This window comes from Phyllostomus discolor, chromosome 1 (assembly GCF_004126475.2).
Source record: "Phyllostomus discolor isolate MPI-MPIP mPhyDis1 chromosome 1, mPhyDis1.pri.v3, whole genome shotgun sequence".
Classification (NCBI taxonomy): Eukaryota; Metazoa; Chordata; class Mammalia; order Chiroptera; family Phyllostomidae; genus Phyllostomus; species Phyllostomus discolor.
This window is the reverse complement of record NC_040903.2, coordinates 215,174,436-215,193,786: the sequence shown is the minus strand read 5'-3', so window position 1 is coordinate 215,193,786 and position 19,351 is coordinate 215,174,436. Positions and strand designations below refer to the sequence as shown.

General features: G+C 66.0%; 1 protein-coding gene across 1 annotated transcript in view; it reads right to left on the bottom strand.

The window, feature by feature from the left end:
• Positions 1 to 19,351, bottom strand: part of EVL (Enah/Vasp-like) — an 86,176-nt gene that overhangs the window by 10,409 nt on the left and 56,416 nt on the right. The window contains 4 exon segments of the mRNA XM_028506463.2: positions 360 to 509; positions 511 to 590; positions 1,258 to 1,325; positions 3,951 to 4,014. Of these exon segments, the coding sequence (XP_028362264.2) occupies positions 360 to 509; positions 511 to 590; positions 1,258 to 1,325; positions 3,951 to 4,014 (362 nt within the window).

Genomic DNA, 19,351 nt, shown 5'->3' with positions numbered 1-19,351 from the left:
GCCGGAGCCTGAGGGACAGGCTGCACGACAGACACGCGAGGAGCGGTGGGGCCGGCCCGAGCCCACACTGCACCCCTGGGCCCAGCCCCCTCACCCGTCAGGGGGCAGTCTGCCCCGCCCGTGAAGGTCACCGTGAGGGCTGGCAGTGCACTCCGCACCCGAGCGCCCTCTGAGGCCCCCACCCTTGGGTGCCGCCCCAAGGGTTCTGCACTCAGACGGGTGGGCCGAGGGGGTGTCTAGGCTGCAGCCGGGTGGCGCTTGGTCCGGGGCCCAGGAGAGGGGAGGCTCTGTCCACGCGGCAGCTGCACAGCTGGGAACCGGCCCCCCAGCCCGTCCCGCCTGTTTTCAGGGACACTTACCCGCTGGACCCTCCTCAGCTTGGCCCCAGCCAGGGCGGCGGCCAGACCCGACACGGAACTCTCGTCGTGGCTGGAGCCCTGGGCTCCTCCGGCTGGCAGCGGGGGCGGGGGCGGGGGCGCGGCTCCCGCGGGTGGTGGTGGGACGGGGGGGCGGGGGCGGGGGCGGAGGCCCACTACAGGAGAGGGGGGCGCTGGCTGCAGATGAGGGGTGCCCCGGCGGGAGGGTGGGTCCTGAAACACAACAGGGGGCTTGGTCAGCCCCAGCCAGGCCTCCCTGGGGAGGGCAGGGACGAGGGGACAGCCTGCTTCTCTGGGGGGCCAGGAACGACTCAGGCTGCCTCTCCCGTCCCCCCTGGGGTGGGCCTGGCCCTGCTCCGGTCACTCCCTGTGCTGGTTCCTGTCTCCCCAGCGTCGGGGCCTGGCTGGACCCACAGCACCACATGCTCGCCTCACGGCCCTGCGCTCAGCTGGCTTTGTCCTGCTCTCGTCCTGGGTTTCCAGCGGGAGGGGCAGACCTCTGGTGACACAAACTGTCTTTCTCTGCTTCTCTGCTCCTTCTCAATACCTTGTCCCATCCCAGGCATCTGCAGACCCGGGTCCCTGAGATGCAGCTGAGAGTGACCCTCGGCCTCTGGGGACTATGGCAGGTAACTGTGGTGCAAGGCGGACCGGGGCACATGTGAGGGAGCAATGCCGAGTGCTGGGAAGTCCCCCGTCGCTGTCTCCCATCAATGTCCCAGCCCCAGAGGCTGGTGGGGGGGGGGGCGCTGGCCGAGCGCAGCTACTGCCCACCCTCTGCCCTCTTCTCTCGCTTCCCTGCTCTCACTGACTGTGACGGTCACATCCCGAGATCTGTGTGACCGGCAGCTCTTCCAAGAGGGCCCGGCGCGCCCCTCACCTGTGGCCGAGGCTCTTCTCTCTAGAGACTCCTGGCGCTGCTGCTGGTGCTGCTGCTCCATCACTTGTCTGAAAGGCAACAGGGGCGGAGCAGGCGTGACTTCTCTGTGCTCTGTGTCCACTGGCGCCCTGGGCTAGGGGGCTCACGGTGAGCACCCCGGGCTTGCTGCCTCCACTTAACAGAGGTGGGGTACACAACTGGTTCAAGGTCCCCAAACAGGGGACGCCCCTAAACAGGGAGCCAACCTCGAAGGCTCGGGCGACCACGTGGCTGAGGGACCCAGCTCTCCCCTAGGTCGGAGAGCCCCTGGCTCTGGCCCCTGGCTGATGGCTACTTTGGCCTGTGGCTTCGGCTGGCCCGACCCCACATCCCCTGCTCCCGCTGCACCTGGCGAAGTTCCTGGAGCACTTTCCAGGCTCCGGGGGCTGTCAGGGGGAGTGGGTGCTTGGCAGCACACGCTCCTTCCTTCAGCACGGACCTCGCCGTGGGCCCGGCCCCCACTAACAGGGCCGTCCGGCAGGTGGCAGCGCGGGCTGTGTGCGCCTCTGCAGGAACCAAACCCAAGTTCCTCGGGGCAGAGTGGCCTCAGGGGGCTTCAGAAGGCCGGGTGTGAGGACGCTGACCCACGGACGCACCGGCAGAATCTGGGACGGAGGTGCCGGAGCAGGAGGGGCTCCCGGAACAAGCAGACTGGGGCAGGCGCACCTGGCTACCCGCCCTGGCCCGGCCCGGCGGGGGAGTAGGTGGGGGCAAGCCACAGTGTCTGCGTGGCAGGGGAGGTGGGAGGGCGCCCCGCAGGGTGGGGAGCCGTGGGCCCCACGCCCGCACCCTGTGCACAACGGAGCCGGCCCTCTCTGCCGCCTGGCTCCGGGTCCTGCGCCTGCTCGGTGGGGGCAGGGGAGCACATGCCCCTCATCCAGCCGCTCTCGCCCAAGACCCGGCGGCCAGGTGGGGCCCGCAGTTCACGGCGGAGACCATTTAGAGGCAGGGGGCTTTCCCGCTCCCCTTCTGGGATCCCTGGCTCTGTGACCACGGGGACGCCTTTCCCTTTCCTGGGCCTCAGGCTCCTCTCCATAAAATAAGCGTAATTACACCCGTGTCATGGAGTTCTTTTAAGATTTGTGCCTGGCACCTGGAAACAATGGACAAGGCCCTCTGGCATCGGAGGGGTTTGAAAACCTCCCGGCAGCACCGCATCGGCCGCCCCCTCCAAACTGCTGAGACGTTGCCCAAAACACCAGTCCCCCCAGCAGGATCCATATGTAGGAGCCCTTGGGGAGATGAAGGTATTTGAAGATATTTAAAGAGCAGGTGTGACTCACGATACTGTCTGCGTGAAAACGAGAAGGCTCCCGTGCTTGGAGCCACTAGCCCACTGTGTGGCCCTGGGTTGGTCATCTCTCCCTCCCCAGGCCTCCCTCGGTGGGAAGTCGTAGCTGGGGCCCTGCTCCACGGTGCGCCTCCTGCAGTTCACAGACTGACCTCCAGGGGCGCTCCAGCCTGCAGGCAGGTGACTGCGGGCAACACTGGACTTGAAGGGTCTGTGGCCAGGGGCCCCCCACAGTTTGGACTGGGGTTGTGGGTTAAGATAATACGGCATGGTGTTCACCAGTTCTGAGAGAGCAACGGAAGGGTCTGTGTAGGCCTGCGTGCCCCCGTGCCCCCGTTCCCGGGCTGGCAGAGCTCACTCTGAGGCCCTGGCTGAGCGCTGAGCAGGGCCACACCAGGCGCCAGTCCTGGTTCCTTCCACCTCTGAGTGACGGCTACTTTGGGCGCCTAGCCACAAGGCCCTGGAGCCACCCCGTTCCCAGAAGCTAAATGAGGGGAGCGGGGCCAGGCCCACCCCCTCAGCACAGCGCCCCCTGAGCTGGACGCAAAGCCTCATGAAGAGGCAGAGCCCTGCGGGGGGCGAGGGCAGCCCAGGTTTAAGCCCTGGCCCCGCCTTCCCTGGCAAGGCCACGCCCTCCTTGGCCCTCACGACCTGTTCTGTCACTCCAGGACGACCTGTTCTGTCACTCCAGGACGACAGCGCTGGCCCTCCCTCCCAGTTCTGACCTCGCAGGAGCAGCTCGGAAGGTTGGGGGTGGGGGGGATGTTGTCCCAGGGCCCATATTCCCCGGGAGCTGCCTCCTCCGCGGGCTGGCCCCACGGGGACATTGGTGCAGCCCGGCTCACCCGGTGCTGTAGGGCCTTCGCGGCTTTAACCTCACTGGGGGGTGTGCGGGCAGGGGGCTGAGGGTCTCCCGAGGCCGCGGCACCTGCCCGAGGCCTCCAGACAGAGGGAGAGGAGATGGCACAGGACGGCGCCCAGGCCGGGGCCTCGGTCCGACGGTCCGGGGCTCCCCTGGCTGTGTCCCGGAGCCCTCTGCCTCGTGAGAACCGCCCCCTCACACGTGCGGCAGGGGCGTGCGCACCGAGAGCGCCCAGCACCCAGGACACCGCCAGGCCTGCTGCGAGGGCTGCAGGCCCGGAAGGGAAGGCAGGGCGCCCCCTCTGGGAAACAGCACACTCGGGCAGAGCAGCCCCGAACTCGCTCCCTCTTCCTTCCTCACGCTCAGGGGCGCGCGGGCAGGCCCGCTCCCCTGTCCCAGTGGGGTCCTCCGGGAGCCCGGGCTCTAGCTACTGCAGAGGCGCCCCCTGCTTGCCGAACGGCGCCCCAGCCCCCAGGCGGGCCGTGCTGGGGGGGCGGTTACCTTCTCTGGATGTCCATCTCATCAGGAGAGGGGCCATTCTGCACCTGACGCTGGGCGGAGGGGCCTGCAGGCAGAGAAGCAGAGAAGCCCGCTGGTTAGCCGAGAGGAAGGGCCTGGCAGGCGCGCCTGGAAGCAGGGACCCGCCTCTGCTCTCCTGGTCGGTCCCACACAAGAAGCCCTCGACCTTCCAGCAGTGGTTCTCACACCCGAGTAGCATGCCGCCCCCCTCGTCCTCGCGGCCACCCCCTCCCCTTCTCGTGGCTCTCCCCTCGGAGCCAGTACACGGGACCCCATTTTCACGTGGCTCAAACCATCCCTTTCCTCTCCTGACCCCTCCCTCCTCCCCTCTCAGACTACACTCGCTGCTGTCCCTCCCTCCCTTGCCACCGTCCCCGCCACCCCCCTAACATCTGGCCTCTCCACGTTCCCCACAACCGTTGCACCTACGGTCACCAGTGTCTTGGGACTACCAAACCCCGGAGACCCATCTTCCCCAACCTTTGAGCAGGCAGGTGTCAGAGCCAAGGCGCGCGCCCGGGCTGCCCGAGCCACCGTCTGTGGCCCTCCGCCCTCTGCCTGCACCTGCGGGTCTGCAGCTGGGGGTGGGGGCCCGTGGGAGGAGGCAGAGGCGGCGGAGGCGGTCAGCACGCAGCCTTCGGGGCCACATCCTTGCCCTGGCCCCGCGTGGGAGGCCGGCGCACGCACCCGGGTTCACGCAGGGCTGGTGCTGTGCCACCGTTGTAAGACAGGCCAGGCTTCGGCACCAGCCCGAGAAAGAGCTGATTGTTCCTCCTCTTGGTGAGCTCAGGGGTCACCGGGGAACTGCGGGCAGTCTCGTGACGGGGGCGGGACTCGAGCGGCCCTCCCGCCTCGGTGACTAGGTGCCTTGTCTCCTCCAGGGTGAGGTGGCAGCCACATCAGACCTCAACAAAACCCACCAGCTGAGGGGTGAGCGGGCTGTGCTTGGGCCAGGGGCACGGGGGCGGGGGGAGGGACGACCAGGTGACAGGTATTTGAAGCTCGAACGGACCCTCTGAGTCTGGGCCGAACTCCTGCCCAGCCCGGGAACCCCGTGCGCTGTCCAGGCAGGTCCTCCCGGTGCAGCCCCAGCCATGGAAGCTGCCACCTCCGGGTGAGTGCGGGCTTTCTAGCGCAGCGGCGCCACCCTCCCCCCGTGCCCCCCCGAAGGCCGTACTTCCCCCCCCAGGTGTGACCCGCCGGGGGCTGAGTCCTCTTCTCTGCTCCGCGGCCGTTCACGGGCCGGAAAGCAGCTTCCAGGTTTGGCAGTTTCGGACCCCACCGCTTTAGCCGCGGTTTGCCGCTTTCTCGGCCCCGGGACGGAGGGCCCCCGCAGCAGGCAAGGGCCCAGGGCTGGGGGTCCCGCCCGGCCTGCTCCCGGCTCAGTGCCTCCTGCTGCTCTCGGGGGTGGCTGGAGAGATGCTTCAGATTCTCTGGAGAGGTGACCAGTGCGGTGTCTGGGTGGTGGTCCGGCACGTCGTAGGCGGGCAACCAACATTAGTTTCCTTTCCGCCTCTAAATGCTTTTTGGGGTTTTATTTATTTAATAGCATATCATTACGCGCCTTTCCACCGACTGTGACTCTCACAGCCCTACGAGACAGCGCCCGTGGGGACCCGTAAGAGGCGAGCCAACAGCCCAGGAAGGAGGGGCTCGCTCCGGGCCTCACGAGGGCAAGCGGCTGAGCCACACTCAAGCTGCGTGCAAAGCGCCTTTCCTCCTCGCAGCCCCTCACGCTGCGGGTCGGACGGAGACCGGCTTGGAGAAGGAAGGAAGAAGGAGGTGGCAGGCTTGACTGTCGCCTGCAGAGCCGAGCGCACAGGCGGCTGCCCCCGCAGGTGGTGCGCACGCAGCCCCTGCCCCGTGTCTGCACAGCGACCAGGTGTCCCTCAGCCCCGACCCACGTGCCCCGGCCGAGGCAGGAGGGAGGGAGGTGTCCCAGCCCCGCGTCCTGTGGCCCAGGCTCGGGGCCCCAGGTCAAGCTGGGCTCCTTCCTCGTTCTCAGACCGGCCTCTGCTGCCGAGCCCACGGGCCAAGTCTGGAGCCCGCCCTTCTTCCTGGCAGCTCTGGGCCCCGGACCCCCCCGGACCCCTGTCCCACACCCGGTCTGAGGCCCCACCTGGGACTGAGGTCTCACGAGGTCCGGGCAACCCCAGCTGCCCAAAGCTGTCTGCGTCTGGGGGGTGGGCCTGGTCACCGGAACTGGTTCCCACCCCTCCCCTCCGTCAGGACCCCAGACAGCACCAGCTGCCCGCGCCATGGTGGGTCTGGGGCAGCCTGCGCTCGAGCCCCTCTTCTGCCTGTTGAGCTGGACCCCTCCCAGCCCAGCCCCCTCTGCCAGCCTGGTCCCTCAGTGGGGGGGAGGGGGGTGTACGACAGGAGCCCTCTCAGGTGCTCCTGCACGTGTGTCTCATGGAAACGTAGTTTAAGATTAGACAGGTGGACTCTTGGGACAGAGCGAAGGGACAACACTCGGTTGCCTAAGGCCTCCCATCTACTCTCAAACTCAGAAACGCTCGTCTGTTCTGAGCTACAAGGGTCCCCGACACCGGAAGCTACAGTCCCTCCTTCTGGTTTAGAGGTGGGAGCTGCGGCCCGGGCAGGGGTCCGTCCAGTGCCCCCCGGGTGTCTGCAGTAGGGATCCCTGTGGCCATCCGGGCCCATTCCCCTCATGGGCCCGGCCGGCGCCCTGGCAGACACAGGGCGGAGGGCTGGGAGGAGCACCCCTCCCCCAGAACCACGCAGGGGCCCTTGGGAAACTGCTGGTGCCGTCACCTGTGGGTGCTTCCGCCCTGAGAAAGCCTCAGGGCGGGGCGCTGGGTGTCTGGCCGTCACTGCCGCGCGTCCTGGCACCCAGTTAGTTATTTGCACCCAGGGTGGTGCAATCCGCATTATTCGAGGTGGAGGCCATGCAGTTCTCCCGGGTCACGCAGTCACCTCCAGCCACACCCCCTCCCTCCAGGATCCAGGTCCCCCCCCCCATCTCATTAGTTACAGAGTCTCACTGCTCCTGTGTCTGAGGTCCCACCAGAACCCACAGTCCCTCTGTCCCCACGTGGCCGCCCCTGCATCTCCCTGCTGATGAGGTCCCTCAGTCTGTCCTGGAGCCTCTGCTTCCACTCGGCCCCCACCCGCCCTCCCGTCTTCCACTCTCACATCGCAGCCGGCGAGCGCCAGAAACCCCTTACAGAGTTACACAGTCGGTCCGAGCTCCGGGGAACAAGATCCCCGTCCACCTGCAGCCACGTCTCCTGGACCCGCCTCCACACAGCCCTTCAGTGTCTGCTGCCCGCGCCCGAGCACGTGCCCGCTTCGACCCACCCCGTTCCTCCTCCACCTGCCACGTCCTCCAGGCCCAACCCCGCCGTCGCGGGCCCCTCACCACCGGGCCCTCCAGCCACAGGACAGGGGTGTGGGGCCGCGTCTTCTCTAGGGGAGCGTGCGCTCCCAGGGCCAGAGGCCACCCTCTGACCGGGCCTCCGTGCGCAGGCCTGGCTCACAGCAGACATCCGGTGTCCTTCACTGGACCGAGGTGGCGAGGTTAGAGGGGACTCGGGAGAACAGAGCACAGGGGACGGAACGAGGGAGGCCGAGCTGGCTAGCTCCACGAACCAACGCCACCTAAGGCACGAGCCATAGACACAAGGCTGAGGAGGGACCCTCCAGGCTCCTGCCTGCTCGGGGGGAGACTGCGGGGGGGGGGGGGCGGGAGTGCTCTGCCCACAGCAGGGGCCCAGTGCAGGCCGGAGGCCACGGGCAAGCGTAGGAGACGGGGCCGTTGACCCCGCCACTGTCACACGACATGGTTTCTGATGAGGTCCCTGGCAAAGGACGGCGCTGGGCTCTGCACGCAGCTGTGTGCAGACTTCCGGAGTCACCTTCCGTGGTGCCCCGTGCCCTGCCTGCGTGGTGAGTAAATGCACGGTGGGCACTTGGAAGACCGCACTTAGCTGCCCCGTTCCACTCTGGACCGGACTGGGGCCCCTTTCTTGGCGGGAGCCCCACCCCCACGGCAGCCTCCCCGCACCCACGGGCCTCGGGAAAGCAAGAACATGGGTCTGCCTGCCTGCTGCCACCCCTCCTGCCCCTGCCTCGGTGCCCCATCTGCGGAGAGCCTGGGCACGGTGCATGTGAACTGCCCCGCCCTAGGGGAAAGGTGCCTCCTGGGCTCTTGGGGCTGGTACGTGTGACGGAGGTGCCCCGGGGCATGCAGGGCACGCTGCCAGTGTCTTCTTCCTGGGGGGCCGAAACCCACCGCCCCGGCCCCGCTCCCAGCGGTCCCCGCCAGGACCCGACAGGTGGTGGGTTTTCACGGGGTGGTGGCTGGGGGGGCCGCTGGACAGTGGGAACAGTGCTCGTGCCCCCGCAGTCCTTGCCAGGGAAGACAGACCCAGCCCTCACACTGCCCCTCATCCTGTCGTCCCCCTGTTCCTGCCCGGTCTCCTCCGGACTGTTCCAGTGTGTACACATCCCTGCCAGGTGAACTCGGAGCTGGGGGACCAGGTTTCCGAGGGAGCTCTGCCACAAATAGTGAAGCGCTGAGGGGAGCCCCTCTCTGGGCCCCAGTTTCCAACACAGTGAGCAGGACGGGGCCGAGGCCACTGAGTCCTAACCCCTCCAGTCTGAAGGGATGGAAGGACACACCGCGGGATGGACACAGGGGCTACCTCCGGATGGTGGGATTGTTTCCCTCTTTTCCAACTTCCAAACTGGGCAGAAGAAGGGCGCGTTGTATCACAAAGTCACAGACACAAAGAGCCCCCAGAGGGACGAGCCCTCCTCTGCGACTCCACCCCTGGGAGGCTGGCTGGTGCGGGGCGCAGCCCGAGGGGGGCCGACAAGCTGAGCCGTCGAGGACATCCGCTCCTGAGAAAGGCCCCCCCCCCCGCCCCCCCCTGCGCCTGCCCATCAGCATTCATGAGGCTCTGGGACGCCGGCCCCGGCCCCTGTGTGACAGAGGGACAGGGCAGGTTTCAAGTGAGCCTCCCGAAAGGATGGAACCTGAGCTCCCAGGAGCTCCCGAGACAAAGGATCCAGCGCCTGCTCGGTGAGGCTCGATGGAATTTCTGGCCAGCGGACGACAGCCACCTGGCCTGGGCTGGCAGAGTCCCAAGCCTCTCTGGGCTCCCCTCCCCCGCCTGCCACCTTTCTGGCTTTCCATCTTTCTCCAGAAGGTCCCTCCATTCTGAGTTGAGTCGGAACGGCACTTTGGCACGGGGGCAGCCTTCCTAGGTCAAGTCCCGAGCATGCTTTCCCCTCTCGTGTCAAGGTTCCTGCCGCCAACCAAGTGTCCGTGTGGGGACAGAACCTGTGATCCAGGCCTAACACTTCGGAGTCACCTCGCCAAGGCCACACAGGAACTGGTGGCAGTCCTGGGACCAGTGCCCAGGACAGTGTCTCCCAGCCCAGGGCCCTGCCCCTCCTGGCATGCTGTGCCAGGCGGCCGCCTCCCCCTGGGAACCCGGGGCCGTGCCGGGGCCCCAGCTCCCAAGCTTGGCTCAGCAGCAGACAACCCCCGGCTGCCGCCCAAGTGTAGCACCAGTCGAGGTGCCTTCTTCAAGTGACCCCGGGGGGGTTTCTGGTGCCCCCTCCGCCCAGTCCTACTAACGAGGGCAGGCCCCCGGCGGGCTGACGGGTGAGGCTGTTCGCTGGACTCAGGGCCGCAGAGCCAGCTCATGCGCCGCCTACCACAACCCTGCTAGGGGCTTCCTCCCGGGCCTGCCGGCGTCGGTGCAACCCCACGGTGACCGGCAGTTAACAACGTGTCTAAGGGTCCGGCGTCTACCTGACCTGTGGGCCTGGGAGGTCAGCACCTGCTGGCGTGGAGACTGCAAGGCCTCCGTCAGGGGCGCCCGCCCGGTGCGCCGGAGAGGACAGGCCTTCCCACTGCGCCGAGGCCGGCAGGAGGCCGGCTGCCCCGCCCAGGAGCTGGCAAGCAGCAGCCTTCCCTGGCCCCTCCGTGTGCAGAGGGGTCCTGAGGCCCAGCAACGGCCCAGCAACAGGGAGAGACACATCCGAAACGGCAGGGGAGCAGGGAGGAGCCCGGTCTCCCAGCCTCCAGGCCAGGGCGTGGCCGACCACCCAGGCTGTGGTCCTCTGGACAGCGAGGTCCCCAGTGAAACAGCCCTCCCCCCTTTCCTCACATGCTCGTTTCAGGACCCGCAACCAACCTCGAAAAGAACCTCAGAATAGAGTGCGATAAAACCTGTCACACCTTGGTGACAAAGCTTCTTTGTACCATTTTTGTGAGTAACCTGCTCACCTATCCAGGGCAGGACCTATCAGACCTATCTTACAGCCGGGGAAACGGAGGCTCAGAGCGAGTGACTTGCGCAGGACCACATGCGTCTCACGGGACCGGTGCTGCTGGGATAAGAGCCTACGTGTCCCGACGCCCAGTCCGCATGCTGCTGCTTCTGCCTGCCGCTCCTGCAAGGCCTGAGTGCAGGCAGCGGCCCGGCCCTCTGATGGGCCAATGGCGGGTCCTGGGCCCCAGGGCCCAGAGCTCACCGCCCCCACCCCCAGCCCCAGCCCCACGGCAGAAGGAGAGGCCCTGAGGGGCAGGAAGGAGAGGGTGGCGCCCCGTCGTCACCTACAGTTCACTCTGCAGAGCACGGTGCAGTCGCAGTGGCAGAAGCAGAAGCAGTGGAAGGTCCACTCCCTGCTGACCATTACGGGCGGGCCCCTGGGCGCGGTCCGGGAGGCGCGCTCCTCGCATCCCGGCCACTTACCTCTCCTCCCGCGGCCGCCTGGCCCCTGCAGTGGGAAACCGATCCACGGCGGCCGTCAGATGGGCTTCGCGCTTCAATCTTTAATGCGGCTCCCCGGCTGGCCTATCAGAGCCCTGTCGTCTACCCGACTCCAGCGAGTGCCAGGGGGCCCCCGGGGAGGGTCTGCCAGGGGAAGCCTCCTGCCTGGCCCTCCTCTTGTCCCCCCCCACCCTCCCCGTAGGTGATGGGACGAGACAGAGTGGGCAGGGAGCCAGGAGGGAACAGGCGACGGGCCCCGGGAAGGGCCCCGGGGCCCCGCTCGCCTCGGCCGCCCACTCCTCCCGGGCTCCGTCCGGGTGCCCCTGCTGGCCGTTCCTGGGTCTCCCTTCCCTCCCCATCGCGCCGGCTGCTCTCTTAACCGGTCACCGCTAGTCTCGTGCTTTTCTTCCACCAGCCCTGCCAGCTCCAAGGCCCGGGGGGGATCGACCCTTCCACCTGCCGCAAGCCTCGCTGCTGCCACACGTGCGTGCGGGCACAGTGGCCGTTCCCTCTGTGGGAAGCTCGCCCGTGTCCCCTGACCGGCACACCCGCAGGGCCCACCGGGGGCACCTGGGCCTCTGTGCCCAGGGGGCAGGCACTCCCTGGCTCCTCGCCCGCCCACACTGGAGCTGCCGCTTGCTGCGCTCCGCGGGGAGCCCCTCGGGAGCGAGGCCCACACCCTGCCCCTCTCTGGACCTCGGCACCCCGCTCGGGGCCGGGCGCACAGTGTGCGGAGAACACCTACGGGACACACCCAACTCGGCATCGCCCCCGACTCCCCGTGTGGGAACCCCCCCAGCCAGCACCTTCTCCCCAAAGCAATGCCGGCTTCCCGGTCCGACTGCGGTTTCTCCTGCTCGCCGCCCTCCACCAGTCCCCGGGAGGTGCTGCTCCTCCCACAAACCATCTCCCGGTCACCCTCTCTGCCTGGGTCCAGACGTGTGCTCTCTCCCGGGGAGGCTTCCCACCAGCCCGAGCTGGTCTCCGCCCAGGCTCGTGGCCCCGAGCCCAGCTCCCCCACGCTGTTCCCCAGCCAGGAAACGTGGGGTCCCTCTGGTTCCCCTGGGAAAGCCCGACTCACCTGGCCCAGACCCCGTCTCCCTCACAGTCCGCCCTCCTGGATCCCGACCGCTCCCTCTTCAATCCCCCGGGCTAAAACCAAACATGCAGACTACGCAGGAACTGGCAAGGTGTGATGCTGGACTGTAAAGGAATTCGCCCTCCCCCACCCCCGCTGCCTCGGACGGGCACCCCAGGAAGGCCGGCACCCCTTCTCTCTGACTTGGGCTCCCGTGACTGCCTTCCGCCGGCCCAAACCCTTCCCCAGATGTCTAACGTATCGCTTCTAGCGGGCTCTGGGGCCGTGAGCAGCTAGTTGCTTTCCGTCTTCGGGACTCGGCCCACCCCCGACCCGCGAGGCTGAACTGGAGTGGATGCAGCAGGTGCCGGCGGCGGCAGCCCCATTTACCGATGGCTCACTGGGCTCCAGGCGCTGCTCCGAGCACAGGGGCTTGAAGCCACGTGGAGCTAGACCGAGTTCTGACTCTGTCGTTTACTCTTTGAGCTCAGGCAGGTTATTGAATCTCTGTACCTCTGTCTTCCTGTCTGGAAAACTAGCAAAAGCACCGCTTGCCTTGGTGTGTGTATCAATAACATGTTAGTACCCGCCTACGCATACCGTGCAACCCAACAATGCCGGTTTCTCTCCTTGTTAGGTTAGTTCTGAGTGATTAGCATCTCATATGTGCATCTATCAAATTCTTTTTAAAAAACAGATTTTAGTTATTTATTTTTAGCAAGAGGGGAGGGAGAAAGAGAGGGAGAGAAACACTGATGCATGAGAGATACATTGATCGGTTCCCTCTCACACCCCCCCAACCGGGAACCTGGCCTGTGACCCAGGCATGTTCCATGGCTGGGAATCGAACCGGAATAGAACTGGTGTCTTTTGTGTGTAGGCCGGTGCTCAATCCACTGAGCCACACACCAGCCAGGGCTGTTCAATTCCTACGACCCATCCCCCAGAGGGGCTAGGGGTGATGCTACCCTCACTCCCTGGGCCACGGACACCCAGAGAGAGCGGAAACTTGCCTGCACCAGAGTCGTGAGTGGTGGGTCAGGACCAGACCCGGACCTTGCAGCCCCCACCCCTCACTGTCACACAGAGCTTCCTCTGCCTCTTCAGGGCTCACTCTGCAGCGGGTTGTGCTGTGAGATCTGCCCGGAGAGGCCTCGGGGCAGCACCCAGCGGTCAGAAGTCCAATTCAAGGCCTGCCTGCCAGCAACGGACCGCGTCTGCTTCAACGAGCGGCGCTGCTGGGGAGAAGCGGTCGGAGAGGCAGCAGGTGAACTCGCAGCCGAGCGCGGGATGAGGGCTCCGCAGATCCCGAGTCAACGTTCCGCTTCTGGCCGGAGGGGCGTGTCAGCTGGGGCCCACAGACTTCCCCACGCCCCCAGGCGGGCAGTGCCCACACCCAGCGGGGCTCAGATCCCAGCTAGTTGCCTGTCCCCCCTCCAGCTGCTGGGTGCCCCAGGAGGGGGCGAAAGGCATTTCGACACCAGGGTTTGCAAAACGGAGTCAGGAGAGGCAAGCGCTCCTGCGACCGGGCAGACAGCTGGACCTGACCCCAGTTCTGCCCGAGCCCCACTCCCCGAGCCAGCAGGTCCCTGGGTCTGTGGGACCCAGGTCTTGGCTGAGAGCACCCACAAGGCCCTCTCTCACACCGCGAGCCTATTACTTTGTGAATTAAATGTATTTCTTTCCTCAACAAGTACTTGTTCCCAGTGTTTTTCTACTCCACAGGAGGGAAGCGAGGGAGGAGAGCTACGCCCAGACCAGATAGATGTCCGAGCTCAGCGGGCAGCGGTGCTGGCCACTCCGGCCCCTGCTGCAGCAGAGACTGTCCCCTCCCCTCCCCCACGCCGGAATGGCCCTCCCGGCTCGGGGCAGGCGCCGACGGCGTGCTCTGGAGGGGGATGGGGAAACAGGGAGCGTGCTGACGGCTCTGCCAGGGCGTCAGTTCTGCCGGTCAGTACCTCCAAACAGGGAAGTACTTGGAGAAGAGAAAGTGAAGTCTGCACAAGTTCTTATGACAGACTTCCAAGGGCTGTGGAGACGGGGGGGGGGGGGGGGTCTCCTGGCCACATCGCCCACCAGATGGATGCAAGACCGCCTCCTGGCTGACCCCCGAGGCCCACGGACACTCTCTGGGCCGGGCCTCCAGCAGCTCCAGCCTGGCCCCGCGGCTCTCCAGGAGGCACCTGCACCTTCCTGAGACATGTATTCCTTCCCGCCTTCCTCTGGTGGCCCCCGTGCCCATGAGCGGCACGTCCCGTCGCTGCCCTGCAGCCCTGCTGTCCTCTGAGGCCGGCCACCCGCCCAGGGAGGGCTCCTCCTCCGAGCCCTGCCTTCTACTGGCGCTGGAAGGTGCCTGTTTGCCGCCCCTGCTGGACTGTGAGCATGAGAGAACCACCCTGCACGGGTGCGTCCACGGCTCCATGTCTGCTCCTCAAACCAACCTGGTGAGCAGTCATCATCGCCCTGGGGGATGTGCCAGCAAACGGAGTCTCGAGGCACCGACCACCCCTCTGGTGGGCGGCTAAGCTGGGTCAGCCGGGGCTCTGCCACCCCAAACGGGGCACCGTGTTTCTCTGCAGGGGGGGCAGGCAGGGGTGCCCACCAATGCCCAGGGGTCCTCAGAGAGCCACAGGCCAGCGCGCTGTACAAGCCGTCACTGACGCCCTCCAGGAAGATGCGTCATCCAGCACAGAGCCTGAGCGGGGAGGCCGAGCCTGAGGCTCCGGGGCCTCCGAAAGCCACGGGCTAGCTGGGGACCCACCGGGGCCCTCCCTCCAAGCGCCAGCAGGGGCCGTGGTGCCAGGGCAGGGATGCACCTTCCTCACCGGTCCAGAGGAGAGCCTAGGCCCTAGAATATTATACTCAGAGGCCGCCCTTCGATGCCTGGCCCCGCCTGATCCTCAGACCACACCCACCGCCCCGGAGGGACAGTGCCCCGGGAACGGCGCCTGCGTGTGCAGCGGCGTGTCCATGCACCGGTCCCGTCTTCTCGAACCGGCAGACCTGCACCCATCCACTAAGGCCCAGGCCGGGCACGCCCAGGCCAGAGGCTTTCCCAGTAGCCACGTGTGCCAGCCCTGCTCTCCAGGCCCCGCAGGCCCCGAGCTCCCCTGCCACGGCACTTGCCACACTTGCTCTCTTCTCTGCCTTTGCGTGCGGGTCCCTGGCTCCGAATGGATGCCCAGACCGAGCCTGCGCGTTCGCTCGCCCCCGCTGCCACCGAGCGAGGCGCTGGGGGCAGAGCTGTGGACGAGCGGCTCCCGGGACTTGGGTTCCAGAGAGGGGCCGTGGGAGACGGCCCGGCGGGAGGAGAGGTGAAGTGGCAGGCGTAGGGGTGTGGCCTCTCTGAGCAGGTGACGCAGGAGCAGAGGAAAGGACATTCTGGGCAGGAGGGGCACTGGGTGTGAAGGCCAGTGTCAGGAACATGCGTGGCCTGCTTGGAGCAACAGTGAGGAGGCCGGTGTGACTGGAAGCGAGTGGGTGAGGCCGAGAGCGCAGGGGACACGGGTCAGGGAGCAGCCAGGGCCAGGGGGGTTCCCACAGACCCCTGGGAGGATCTGCATTTGACTCCAAGTGAGACCGGAAGGCCCTGGAGGGCCTCGGGCAAGGGCGGGGCCAGACCCGGAAAGACCTGCTTGCGTGTGGGGAACAGGTGGCCCCGGGCCGAGTGGAGAAGCAGGTAAATTGGCTGTGGCGAAAACCCAGTCATCTGCTGAATGAGTAAGTGGATGAGAGAAGGCTGGTGGCGGACAGACGGGTGGGGGCAGGCCCTTAGAGGCTCACACCCCATCCACTCTCGAAAAGCAAGTGGTAGCCCGAGTTCAGCGCGTGGGTTTCTGAGTTCCCGGGGTGTTTACCGGCTAAGATATCTGAGCTGGCTCTTACGTGGCAGAATGCTGGCCCGTGAAATTACCATTCTTTAGGAAAGACGTTATATGTGCCAGGTGAGAAGGAAGAAAAGAGATGCTAAGGGATCTGACTTTGGAAGGTGTGGGTGCCGTAAAGACGGCCCGGGTTAAATGCCTATACAACCAACGCACGACCAAGCTGGGCGACAAAGCCGGGAGGCACGAGCCAACCAGGTCTCTCCGAGAGGCCGGCTGCCTGGGATGTGACAGCCCTCCTGCGGGTCCGACGGGCAGAGGCTGGACTCGGAATGAGAAGACTCTGGTGTGGCCTCGGGCAAGTCACTTACTGCTATGAGCCCTCGCTCTTCACCCTTGAGATGGGGACCCAACTCCTCACGTCTCCCTCAGTCTCAGGAGGAAGCTGTGAAGACGCAGAGAGACGAAGTCCAAGCGAAACAAGGTGTGGGGAGGTGGGGGCGCGGGATTGGCCCCTGGGGGTCGCCGCTCCTTCCCACACCAGTCATGACCCCGGCCGTGTGGGGGAGTGAGACCCAAGGACAGTGTCTTGGGCCCGGGCGCCCCAGCAGCAGCCTGACTGCTTTCTTTCTTAATCCTCATCTGAGGATATGTTTACCAACTTTTTTAGAGAGGAAGGGAGCAAAACATCAGTGTGAGAGAGAAACATTGATCAACTGCCTCCCACGCCCACCCCAACCGAGGATCAAGCCAGCAACCTAGGTATGTGTCCTGACCAGGGATTAAACCCACAATATTTTGGTGTATGGTACGACGCTCCAACCAACTGCGCCACCTGGCCAGGGCACAGCCCGAGTTTTATGGTGCTGACAGCTCAGAAATCACGTTCCCATTTGTTTTATCATCTTAGCTTCACCTCATGGTAGGCAGTTATTACGTCCCCTTTAAAGACGAGGAAAGGAAGGAGCAGGGTGGTGAAACGGCTTGCTCATGGGGTTCCAGAGCTGCCACGTGCGACAGACAGTTTGAGGGACAGGCCTGGCACCCTGTCATCTGTCCCCCGAGGCTGCGTCAGTCACCTGGGCTGCCCGCAGGCTGCTTACCAGGCCCAGCCGCCGCGCCCAGCCCGGGGCACATCGGGCAGGCCCCATGAGGCAGGCCCCACGGGGCAGCACTCTGCAAGGACCCTCTGCTGTCTCGAGCCCTGGCCCGGTGCGGTGTCCAGGCCGACCTAGGGAAAACTAAAGGCCTCCAAGACATCTTCCCACGACTGCTGGGGAGAGCGGCCCGGGGCTGGTGGGAGGAGGGGGAGGAGGAGGTCCTTCTTCTGCAGGGTGTGAAGTGCAAACACACCGGCAGCTCTTTAACGGCAGCAGGATGTTCCGGAATTAGGGGCCCCCAGGAGGGATACACAGTCCCACCAACGTGCAGAGGGAGGCCCTCTCCTGGGACCACCAACCCACCAAGATTGGCTTGTGCCGCCGGAACTCTCCTGACCATGAGGTCCTCCCCACCGGCACTCAGTCCCGCAGGCCCGGGTCAAGCCCAAACAGCCCAGCCCCTCAGGATCCCACCCAACGCATGGGCTGCTGGCATCACCCCAGGGGTTGATACGGTTGACTTTTCAAATATTTTTTAAAAAGCGACTTCAAATAGTTACAGCAATTGACAGGTAACAAAGAGTTTTCACCAACTCCGCCTCATGCATTCCTCGCAACAACCCTGTGAGGTAGGAACGGTCTCAGAACGGTGAGGTGACCTGTCCAAGGGTGCGCACGCACGCCCTTGGCACGAGCGGGACTCGAACCGAGGTCGGTCTGAGTCCACGTCCGACGTGTGTGCCCCTCGGGGCTCCGGCGGCGGCAGGGCGGTGGTCCCAGGGCCGTCGTGCTCCTCCGTGAGGGGCGGTGCGAGGCGGGCCAAGGTGACGGGTGCGATTTCTGTGTGAGACAGTTCCATTTGCCATGTCCCTCAATCACAGATAGCACCCCTCACCTTGCGCCCAGTGTCGGTCACGGGCAGGCGAGCAGCAGCGCTGGTGCAGGAGCGGCGTCTCGGTCTGCGGAGGGCGCTGCGACGGCAGGAGGCGCCAGGCTTGGGAGCACAGGACACAGACACGGGAACAGACCGGCGGGCCCCATGTCACCCAGAACCTTGCGTGGGCGACAGCCCTCCGGCAGGGCGCCTGCCCACGGAGGGCTCACAGTCTAGAGAGCAAACCACGAGCTGCGACCCAGCGGGACGACAAGGGGCGGGGCGAGGGCAGGGCGGCAGCAGGTGGGCAGGGCGCCCCGAGGGGGGCACCGCCCGGTCTGGCGCGGTGCGCAACACAAAGCAGGGAGCACTGAGAACAGGCAGGAGCCAGGCCACGAAGAGCCTTGCTGAGATGACCTTCAGAAGGTCACGTGAGAAAGAAGGGCCCGCAGGGAGGACGGTTAAAGAAGGGGCGGAGAGGCTGACCGGTTAGCGTCCTGCTCCGACGCTCCGAGGGGAGACGAAGAGGGTGTGGGGCTGAGGCAGTACCACCCCAGGGTGGGGCTGGGGCCTAGGCTCGAGTCCAGTGGCCGGCCAGCGCCGGGGGTCTCGGTTTGCCCACCCACCCGATGCGGATGCAGCAGGAGCCCACGGCCTAGACAGAGGGCTGGTGTCCGAGGGTCGCGGGACAGAGAGGACCTTGTCTGATTTCCTGACCTGACTGGGTTCCCACGCTGGGGCAACGGGACGCGCCTGGTAGTGCTCATGGTCAGGAAGGGGCACGAGCAAAGCCCCGTGGGCCCCGGGGAAGGGGGTTCTGTCACGCGGCTGGGAAGGCCTCACCGCGTCCAGGTGCTGGGGGGCGTGAGAGGGAGCGGCGGGCCAGGGCACCCTGATAACTGGCCACGGGCCCCTGTGACTTGCGAGAAGGCGAGCGAGGGCCGGCCTGCTCCCGGGCGAATCTCCGAGCAGAGGCCGCACCAGAAGCAGCCGGCCGGGCGCTCGGGAGGCGGCCACCAGAGGGCAGTGGGCGGCGGAAGGAGGGCACTGGCGTGGGGGTGGCACCAGGAGCCACCTCCCCCTGCTTTCAGGTGGGCGGTGCCGGGCCTGCTTCCTGCGTCTCGGGTGAGCCGGACGGCCAAATTTATGAGGAGCAAAACTCGCCCTGACCCTAAGCCCCTGTGCGGGGCAAGGTGAGGACACGGCTGCCTGTCTAGGGCCCTGCCCGGCTCCTCCCCTGCGCGTGTGGACTGTCCTCGGGCAGCGGCTGAGCACCCGGGAAGAGCGGGGAGGACTCCCAGCCCCAGCCCAGCCCCAGGAGGGCCACACCTGGAACCCACCAGCGGTGTCGCTGCAGGCAGGCCGACGGACAGACACAGCTCTACCGTCACATCCCGAGGGGCTGGGGAGAACAAGCACTTCGCCGTGTGCTTTAATTCACCCCACGTGGGTGTCCACTGGGCCACTGGGTTTTTCCTTCCTTTTCCCAGAGTCCCAGTAGGCACAAAAACTCGACACTATTCTGGATGCGTTAGGGTGTGGACCCTTGGAACTGCTCAGAATGACCACTTCGAAATTCACTGCGTTCTGCCCCAAAACCGGAAACACAGACGTCTCTGACGGCAGCGCTTCTGTCCCGGCTGTGCCGGGCCTTCCACCGCCGGCTCTACCGTTCCGAGGCGCCCACCCCTCGCCCTGTGCCTACGGCCTTTGAGGGGCGTGCGCCTGCCCGCACCGAGCTTGGGTACTCTGGCCCCC